Consider the following 10809-nt stretch of genomic DNA (forward strand, 5'->3'; position numbering starts at 1 on the left):
AGATTCCTTCCACTATATTATAATGTTCCCCATGTTTTGGACTAAATCCGATATCGATTGGTCCATGAAATCGGACAATTTAGGTTCGTAAGAAGTTCGATCTGAAATAGAGTGGTTGGTGTATTGCATAGTTTTAGCCTTTGGATTTCGTTCAAAACTCACCAAATGACTCCTCCCACCATATTATGATGTTCCCCAAGTTTTGGGCTCAATCTCATATCGATTGGTCCAAGAAATTGGACTATTCATGTTCGAACGAAGTTCATTCTCAATTGGAGTGATTGGTGCATTGCAGAGCTTTGGCAATTGGAGTTCACTCAAAACTCACCAAATGACTCCTCCCACAACAGTATGATGTTCCCCAAGTTTTGGACTCAATCCGATATCGATTGGTCCTTGAAATTGGACAATCCAGGTACGTACGATGTTCGTTCTGAAATGGAATGGTTGGTGTATTGCATAGTTCCAAAGATTGGATTTCACTCAAAACTCACCAAATGACTCCTCCCTCAATAATATGATGTTCCCCAAGTTTTGGACTCAATCCGATATCGATTGGTCCTTAAAATTGGACAATTCAGGTTCGTACGAAGTTCGTTATGAAATGGAGTGGTTGGTGTATTGCATAGTTTTGGCCATTGGATTTTCCTCAAAACTCACCAAATGACTTCTCCCACAACATTATGATGTTCCCCATGTTTTGGACTCAATCCGATATCAATTGGTCCACGAAATTGGACAATTAAGGTTCGTAAGAAGTTCGTTTTGAAATGGAGTGGTTGGTGTATTGCATAGTTCTAGAGATTGGATTTTACTCAAAACCCACCAAATGACTCCTCCCACTATATTATGATATTCCCCAAGTTTTGGACTTAATCCGATATCGATTGTTCCCCGAAATTGGACAATTCAGGTTTGTACGAAGTTCGTTCTGAAATGGAGTGGTTGGTGTATGTTGAGACTATTCTTAACAATTAAAATGTGTTATTAAAAGTAGAAACTTTAATTCTCGCAAGTGCACAAACCATTTATAGTATAGCTTATGTAAATACGAGGTCGATCCCACGGAGAATGGTAACTTGGTTCCAAGTGAAATTACTTAGAATGCTAGAAAAACATAGAACGAAGAAACTGACTAACTAGCTAAAGGCAAGGTCGAATTCAATAATGCCTCTTGCTAATTACTCAAGGTCTAGGACAGAATCCTAGCACCACACACGCACTCGAAATGGGGGGTTTTGTTGTTGAAATGAAAGTGCTCGAAAGTAAATACTGGCCGCAATCAACAGATTGTGAAACAATAATTGAGAGGTTTTAGAGCCTTGGAATCCACCATTAGTTTTCTTATCCAAGTTATGAATGCATAGAAATTGACTCAAGCTTCATCAACAATAGATTATCGCATAAAAGCCTATAGTATCTAGGTGCAGGATGCATGATTCTCCTAAGGCATGTGATTATGCATGGTATCTACACAACACGTGATCTCTATTATGCAACCTAAGCATGGTATCTACTTAGAATAAAGCATACAAGAGTCATTAAGCTCCTTGAGAATATGATAATTGTGGGAGCATATATTTTCGTCTCCAATCAGGGCACGCCACGTGGAAAAGAAGATTATCTCTTAAATTAATTAATTAAACCAGTTTATCTGGCTAATTAATTAATTGGGATAAATATCTTAATTAATATGATATTATCTTTATTTAAAGAGATAATATCATTAATTAAGATATTATCCTAATAAAGAGAAGATAATATCATTTAATTCAGATATTATCTTCTTAAGAGATAATATATTTAATTCAGATATTATCAAGTCCGACTCGATCCCTACGAAACCCTAGCCCCGAGGCTCCTATAAATAGACAACCTCATTCATCATTCAAGGTACTTCAGAAAACCTACTCCTTATACCCGAGAAAAATACCCGAAGCTCTCTCTCCCTCTCCACTCTCCATATTTTCTCCACACGGCTCCTCCGGCCACCCGGTTTACACCATACATACAACTCCGTACCCTTTGCTTAGCTATTGTTTTCCTACAAACACTCGAACTAACTTAGGCATCGGAGGGCCTTTGGCCAACACCCCCCGGGTGTGGTCTATTTACTCCAATCTTTTTTACAGGAATCGAGGAAGAGAGAGAAGGAAGATCGAAGGTTGAAGGATCTAGAAGCGAATATTCTCCCGGAGATTATTTGCACAAACATTTGGTGCTTTCATTGAGAGCACGAGTTATACTCAACGCGTGCTCAAGGAATCCGTTCCTCCTATTTTCCAATCCACCGAAGCCTTCCAAACAACCATGGTTGGAAGCAAGCGCACGAGGAGCAAAACCGCCGCTATGGCTCAATCCGTGACGGCCCAAAGCTACTCCTCCCACGATCCCACGATCGACATGGCGGCCCCACCACCTCTCGCCGCCATGAACCCTCAGCAGCCACCCCGTGTGACTGAAACCACTGTGCCACCTGCCGGACTCGCAGCGAGGACCACCGCACCGGCCTCCGCCGCCGCGTACCATCTCAAGGCCCCGTGGCCGGACCTAGCCACCTTCATAGCACCACCGCCGACTTTGGCCCAATCTTGGAGCAACTTCAACCACTCCCTCCATTGCCTCCACGCTCGACGCATGCTCCCACGTACACATCCAATGAAACCCTAGCCCGTGTGCAATTGGGCTCCACACATTTCTCTCCTCCCGATCCACGAAGTCAAGTAGACCTTAATCTGAGAGTTGACCAGCTAACTCAGAGAATGGACGACCAAAGCAATTTGATGAGGCAGCTCCTCAACCAAATAAACTTGGCTCAAAACCTTGGCCTTGGACAACAGGGCGAAGAGAGAAGGATAAACGAACGCGTCGATAGGCAGTTCAGCCGGAACCAAGCAGGTCGAGCAGGAGTAAGCGGACAAGGAAATGCGCAACAACGAGATCAGCTCGCGGACATGTCGCAAGCATCCGCAAGCCACACTCAGAGCAGACGAAGTTTCCCGTCCAGATTGAATTTAAGGACCAACGTGCGCGACAGGCTGGGCCCAAGACCTGACATCCACGCTCGCCTGGGCCAGCAGGAAGACGTTCATGAAAGGCTAGGCTCCCAGGGAGGTCAACTTGATGGCCATCGAGACGAGGATCGAGAAGAAAGGCGCTCTGCTGCTCGCTCGCAGAGAAACATTCGCGAAAGGATAGGCCCCCAGGGAGGTCAACTCGACAATCATCACAATGAGGACCGTGAAGAAAGGCGCTCTGCTACTCGCTCTCGAAGAACCAATTCTCGTCGCCAAACTACTGGAAATCCCTCACAAGCGCAGTCCACCAACACTCCGCCTAGACAGCGCAACCGAGAAGGTCGACCCTCGCAAGCCAATGAGGAAGTCAATCAGCATCGTCTAAATCGCGAAGATCATCAACGTGACCGACTAGCCATGCGTGCAGAAGACGTTGAGAAGCTTGTGAATAACCGACTTCGAGACTTAAAGATTGGCGGAAATTTCGAAGATGCACTACGCATTGAGGTAGACCGAGCAAACTCCTCACCTTTCACAGTCAAAATTGAGCAGGCTGCCCCTCCGAAACGATTCTCAACGCCCTCTTTTACATGCTTCAAAGGCGATTCCAACCCCGAAAGTCATCTGAAGCATTTCAAGAGCCTTATGATTCTCTACAAAGCTGAAGACGCGTTAATGTGCAAGGTGTTTGCAATGACTTTGCGAGGAGCAGCTCAGGATTGGTTCCATACCCTGCCATCCTGGTCGATCAACAGCTTCAAGGAGCTTACTTACGTCTTCACTAAAGAATACACTTCTTATCGGACGATCAAGAAGAACCCCGACCATCTGTTCAACCTGCGCAAGAAGCCCGAGGAATCCCTTCGAGATTACATCAAGAGGTTCAAAGCAGAAAAGGCCAACATCGTAGGGTGCGATGACCAAATCGCATCCTCCGCATTCAAGAAAGGTCTTCCAGCAGAACATGACTTATATCGCGAGCTGACTATCACTCCCAGCCAGACTCTGGCAGAGGTCTTCGCGACCGCAGAACGCTACGCACTCTGGGATGACGATCGAATCGCCGCGAAGAAGTCTACTGAGCAGGAAGATCGACCGGCCAAGCGGGCAGAACAAAGAAGCGACAGGCTTGGCAGCAGGGACAAAGACAAAGGCAGGCCACGCCCACAAAGAGAGGCCACGACGAAAGAGAACTACACCAAGTTCTCTATTCCCATACACCAAATTTTGGCCCAAGTGAAGGACAAACCTTGGGTAAAAAGACCTTCACCCTTGAAAGGAGATCCGGACAAGAGGGATACCAGAAAATATTGTGCCTTCCATGCGACACATGGGCACAATACGAATAATTGCTTTGCTTGGAAAGCGCATCTCGAAGAACTCGTGAGAGAAGGTCATTGCACGGAGTTCATCGCGAAGGCAGGCCATCCAGCAGATAGAAGACCGCGATACCGCCAAGGAGCCACCCCAGAAGGTCATAAGGATTAACACAATCCTAGCCGACTCCGAGGAGTCTGGACTGACCAACAAAGAAAAGAAGAGGAAGATCAAACAGGCTACTATGATCTCCCAAGTCTCAACTAGCCTCTCACTGGCAGAAGACGATCCCGTGATCGGCTTCCAAAAAAAAGACTTAATCGGCCTTGATCTACCACACAATGACGCCCTTGTCATCAGCATTCAAATCGCTCAGGCCATGGTCGACCGAGTCCATGCAGATGAGGGCAGTGCAGCCAACATCCTACAATTGGCAGTCATCCAACAGATGGGCTTAGAGGCAAAAATCAATAAATCAGCCAAGTCGCTGACTGGTTTCAATGGCGCAACGACAGTTACCGTGGGCACGATAGATCTCGACGTCTACTCTCCACCTGTAATCAGCTCGCAAACGTTCATGGTCATTGATGAAGTATCACCCTACAATGGCATTCTAGGCCGACCATGGATCGGCAAGATCAATGCCATCACCTCCGCCACACATCAGAAGATTCGTTACCCAGTTCCTGGGGGCGGTATCAGCCAGATCAACAGCGATCAGACAATGGCGAGGAAATGCTCACCTCAAGGGCTGAAGAAAGGCAAGCAAACACAGTTCCTCCCTGTGAATCAGGCAGATCTAAAGGGAGTAGAACAAGCAGAGGAGAAAGCAGATCCCGTTTCTGACGGCCGAGCAGACCAGAAAGAAAAGGGAATAGCTACTCCCCAATAGCAATCAAAGAATCAGGACCAAGTCGAGGGAATCCGTCCGGAGGTCTCTCCTGAAGAAGGATGGAAGCCCGAAGAGGACGTCGAGCTAGTACCCCTTGATCCTGACAAGCCAGAGAGAAAAGCGCGGATCGGCTCGCGCCTAAGCCATGAGGAAAAGATAGAGCTTGCAGCCTTCCTCCGGAACAACAAAGACGTATTTGCATGGTCGCCATCCGACATGCCTGGCATCGATCCCCAGATCATCTGTCATCGCCTACACGTCAACCCAGTCATCAAACCTGTAGCGCAGAAGAGACGCAACTTCGCCCCCTAGCGGGTTGCTATCATTGAAGCCGAGATCGATAAGCTTCTAGCTGCTGGTTTCATTCAAGAAATCTCCTACGCAGAATGGCTGGCGAACGTTGTTCTAGTGGCAAAGAAAGATAAAGGTCTGTGGAGAGTGTGCGTCGACTACACCGACCTCAACAAGGCATGCCCTAAAGATAACTTTCCACTGCCTAGAATTGATCAGCTCGTCGATTCAACTTCCGGCAACCAACTGCTAAGCTTCATGGACGCCTACTCCGGCTACAACCAAATCATGATGCATGAAGATGACAAAGCTAAAACCTCTTTCATCATCGAAAGAGGTACATACTGCTACAAAGTCATGCCCTTTGGGCTAAAGAACGCCGGAGCAACCTACCAAAGGCTGGTGAACAAAATTTTCAAGGAGCAAATCGGCAAGACTATGGAGGTCTACGTAGACGACATGCTAGTCAAAGCTCCCGCGCGAGCAGACCACATCAAGAACCTTGCCGAGGCATTCAGCCTACTCCGAAAATACAATATGAAGTTGAACCCGAGCAAATGCACGTTTGGAGTCTCGTCCGGCCGATTCCTGGGATACTTAGTCACCCAAAGAGGAATTGAGGCACATCCAAATCAAATCAAGGCTATACTCAACATGAAGTCACCTGCCACAACAAAGGAGATACAAAGTCTAACGGGTAGGGCGGCAGCTCTCAACCGATTCCTCTCAAGATCTACCGACAAGTGCAGGCCATTTTTTAAAGCCTTGAAGAAAGGACACAGGGACAAGTGGGATGATGAGTGCGAAGTAGCTTTTCAAAACTTGAAAACCTACCTCACTTCACCTCCCTTACTCTCAAAACCGATACCAGGCGAAGACTTGTACATCTACCTGGCGGTGTCCGACTCAGCTGTCAGCTCAGCTCTCATCCGAGAAGAGCTGGGGGCACAACATCCGGTATTCTACACTTCAAAAGCTCTCCTTGATGCAGAGACTCGCTATCCAAAAATGGAGAAGCTCATTTTTTCGCTTGTAGTTTCCGCAAGAAAACTAAGGCCCTACTACCAAGCACACCGGATAATTGTCATGACAGAATTTCCTTTGAGATCGATCCTCCACAGCCCCGACGCTTCTCAGCGACTCATGAAATGGGCTATCGAACTCAGTCAATACGACCTCCTCTACCAGCCGAAGACTGCTATAAAAGCCCAAGCTTTAGCAGATTTTGTTGTAGAGTTTACTCCGACAGCCGAAGAAGAGAAGATGGTCACAAAAAGCAAGGAAAAAGCAGACGACACTTCCCCCACCGATTCAAACCTACCTAACGACATGTGGCAATTGCATGTAGACGGAGCATCAAATCACAAAGGAGCAGGGGCAGGCGTCGTCATAATCACCCCAGACGGAACCTTGTTGGAACAAGCCATCACACTAGGCTTTTCTGCTTCAAACAATGAGGCAGAATATGAGGCATTGCTCGGAGGACTGCGCCTAGCAAAAGAACTGACAATCAAGAGATTAGCCATCTATTCAGACTCCCAGTTGATCACGAATCAAGCCTCAGGCGAGTACATGGCAAAGCATCCAAGAATGATCCAGTACCTCGACAAAGTCCAAGGACTTTTGAAAGAATTTCCTACTTTCACCATCCAACAAGTTCCACGGGCAGAGAACACTCATGCAGATGCGTTGGCAAGCCTAGGATCAGCGCTGGACACCCAGTTCAGACGCTTCATCCCAGTCGAACACCTTGATCGACCAAGCATCGAAGAAATGGAGCCAATCGACTCAATGCAGATCGATGAAGACCCCAGCTGGCAAGACTCCATCATCGACTACTTAGTAAATGGAAATCTGCCGACGGATAAGTCCGAAGCTAGGAAGGTCCAACAGAAAGCCTGCGAGATATTACATGCAAGGCGACAAGCTCATTCGCAGATCATACTCCGGCCCTCATCTCACTTGCATAAAGTACCCTCAAACACTTGAGGTCCTCTGCAAAATTCATGACGGCGAGTGTGGCAACCACTCTGGGGGCAGGTCACTCGCCCAGAAGGCTCTAAACGTAGGCTATTTCTGGCCTACTATGCGCCACGACTCCACCGAATATGTCAAAAGATGTGATCGCTGCCAACGGTACAAACCAGTTCCTAATCTGCCTGCCGAAATCTACCATCCGCAGAACAGTCCGTGGCCCTTCATGCAATGGGCCATCGACTTAGTAGGCCCTATGCCAACGGCACCTGCCAAGAAAGAAATGATGATCGTAGCCACTGATTACTTTACTAAATGGATCGAGGCCGAAGCTCTATCCTCTACTAAAGAAGATGATGTGGAACGATTTATCTGGAGAAACATTATCTGCCGGTTTGGCTGCCCACAATCACTAGTCACCGACAATGGCTCACAATTCATCGGCAAGCAGATCACTGCCTTCTTCAAAAAGTATGGCATCAAGCAGCATCTATCTACCCCGAGATATCCTCAAGGCAACGGCCAGGCCGAGGCATCCAATAAAATAATATTGGACTGTCTAAAGAAGAGATTAGAAGGCGCCGAAGGAAAATGGGTAGATGAGCTCCCTGGCGTACTATGGGCTTATCGCACTACCATGCGAAGATCAACCGGCGAAACCCCATTTTCCCTCGCCTATGGAACTGAGGCGATCATTCCTCCTCACATCACTGTCCCCTCTATAGGAATCGAAGTGGGCAGTATTGAGCAGAACTCCGAGCAGATGAGACTCAACCTTGACTTACTTGAAGGCAAGCGCGAGAAGGCCATTGTCCGAGTCGCCTCCTATCAACAGCAGTTGAAGTCTTACTACGACAAAAGAGCCAAGATCAGACTGTTTCAACCAGGCGACCTTGTGCTAAGAAAGGCCTTCATCACTGCACAAAGACAAGGATCTAAAAAGATGAAACCCAATTGGGAAGGCCCTTACATGATCAGCCGGTCCGGGGGCAGAGGTAATGGAAGGGAAGGAGATTCCGCGACAATGGAACGCCTACCACCTCCAAAGATACAATCCATGACGGTTCCTCCTACCTGCTCAGTCCCTAGCAGACGACTGAGTACTGCACATTTCTAAAGAAAAGAAGCAACTACTACAAATTTCAGAATGAGCCACAACAAAAGACAGTTGCCCATAAGAAGCGTCTTTCGGGAGACGGAGCCCGCAAAGAATCGTCCTGAGGGAGACGTAGGGTGGGCCAGGAATTTCCTAAGGGAGGTATCCAGGTTTCTATCCGTTTCCTAAGGGGGGCAGGATAGCCAAACAGTTGCCCATAAAAAGCGTCCTAAGGGAGACGCAGGGCGACAACCAGAAGCATCCTTCGGGAGACGCAGCCTGCAAAACAGCGTCCTAAGGGAGACGCAGGGCGCGCCAGGAGTTTCTTAAAAGGGGGTCACCATGCTTTCTGCAGGAAATATCCAGGTTCCTATCCGTTTCCTAAGGGGGGCATGATAGCTAAACAGTTACCCATAAGGAGCGTCCTAAGGGAGACGCAGGGTGACGACAAAACGCGTCCGTTTGGAGACGTAGCCCGCTAAAAAAAGCGTCCTAAGGGAGACGCAGGGTGCGCCAGGAATTTCCTAAGGGAGATATCCAGGTTCCTATCCGTTTCCTAAGGGAGGCAGGATAGTCACACAGTTACCCATAAGGAGCGTCCTAAGGGAGACGCAGGGTGACGACAAAACGCGTCCGTTTGGAGACGTAGCCCGCTAAAAAAGCGTCCTAAGGGAGACGCAGGGTGCGCCAGGAATTTCTTAAAAGGGGGTCACCATGCTCTCTGCGGGAAATATCCAGGTTCCTATCCGTTTCCTAAGGGAGGCAGGATAGTCAAAAAGTTGTCCATAAAAAGCGTCCTAAGGGAGACGCAGGGCGACGACCAAAAGCGTCCTTCGGGAGACGCAGCCCACAAAGCAGCATCCTAAGGGGGTTGCAGGGTGCGCCAGGAATTTCCTAAGGGAGGTATCCAGGTTCCTATCCGTTTCCTAAGGGGGGCAGGATAGTCATACAGTTGTCCATAAGCAGCGTCCTAAGGGAGACGCAGGGCAACGACCAGAAGCGTCTTAAGCGTTTTTTGGAAAAATGCAGAATACGCCCGGAGTCCCTCAAGGGGGACCCTGGCTTTTGCCAAAATCCCAAGGGAAATACACAGCAAGACACTAACCGGTTACTCAAGCAGTTCACAAGACAATGTGCAAATTGAAGTTGAAAAAATAAAGACTGAAATTTCCATAGTAAAGCGACCAACCGGCCAAGTTCAAACAAAAAGAAGATGGTCAAAACAAGACCAATTATTCTAAACAAAAAGCAGACCACAAAAGCTGAAAAGAAATAAAGAAGTCTTCGTCTACTCCGAAACGCCAGCAGGAGACCCCTGATCTGCAGCCTCTTCAGCATCCACCTGATCAGCCACGCTCTCAGCAGCTCCACATGCATGATCTATGACGTCTGCCACCGCCTCATCAGTTGCATCATCCTCTGCTCCATCTTCTTCAGCTACTGCCTCTTCAGCCACCTGCTCTTCAGCTCCTTTGGTGTTCGCAGCATTAGCCTCCTCACCTTGCACAGGGGGCAAGTCAGGATAGAGCATCTCGATGTCCTCATCTCCAATGGCATAAAAGGGATCATATCCAATTGTGCAGTCCAAGTAGCCTAACTTGTACGCATCCATAACAGCTTCGGACTTGGATTCTTCAGCAGACTTATGATGGGCGTTAAACCTAGCCCAAAGCTTGTCATAACTATGAGAGATGTCGGCATTCTTGCGCTCAAGGCGAAAATAAGCATCTTTTCGACTTGCCAAATCAACAGCAGAAGAGCTGAGCTCGGAATCTTTCTCAGTAAGGGAACTCTTCAGCTCAGATATCATCGCCCGCAAATCAGACGTCTTCTTCTCATAACGAGTCTGCTCGGCAGAAAGCTTGCTAGCCAGTTCAGCATTCTTCTTCTCCAACTCACTAAGCTGAGCAGAAGAGGGGGCAACAGCAGACGACGAGTTCCGGATGGTCTCCGCAGCAAAAACCACTCCTTTTTGAAGCAGATGAAATGTTGCTTATCTTTGTTTTTCCAAGGAAAGACTTGAAAAAGTACCAAGATCACCAGCCTGACGGACTTGATCAACCAGCTCAGCACAAGCGGATGGACTTGATAGAAAGTGCGTCTTGAGCAGATCAGACACGCCCACATCCCCTGTATGGCTAGGCTTGTCCACCTTTGGATCAGCTGCTGATGTTGCAGAAGAACTTTTTCCCCGAGCAGATGACTCTCTTGCTTTCTTAGCC

The 10809-nt window shown here is 47.9% G+C and overlaps 1 protein-coding gene across 1 annotated transcript; it reads left to right on the forward strand.

Annotated features, from left to right (window-relative positions):
* Positions 1-2954: 2954 nt before the first annotated feature.
* LOC117612572 lies at positions 2955-4505 on the forward strand. The gene has a single exon (XM_034341256.1). It carries the CDS (start codon positions 2955-2957, stop codon positions 4503-4505), a length of 1551 nt encoding a protein of 516 aa, XP_034197147.1.
* The last annotated feature ends 6304 nt before the right edge of the window (positions 4506-10809 follow it).

Source organism: Prunus dulcis, unplaced genomic scaffold, assembly GCF_902201215.1.
Source record: "Prunus dulcis unplaced genomic scaffold, ALMONDv2, whole genome shotgun sequence".
Lineage (NCBI taxonomy): Eukaryota > Viridiplantae > Streptophyta > Magnoliopsida > Rosales > Rosaceae > Prunus > Prunus dulcis.

Coding starts and splice junctions, on each gene's coding strand:
- LOC117612572 (XM_034341256.1), top strand. CDS start 2,955: ATGTCGCAAGCATCCGCAAGCCACACTCAGAGCAGACGAAGTTTCCCG.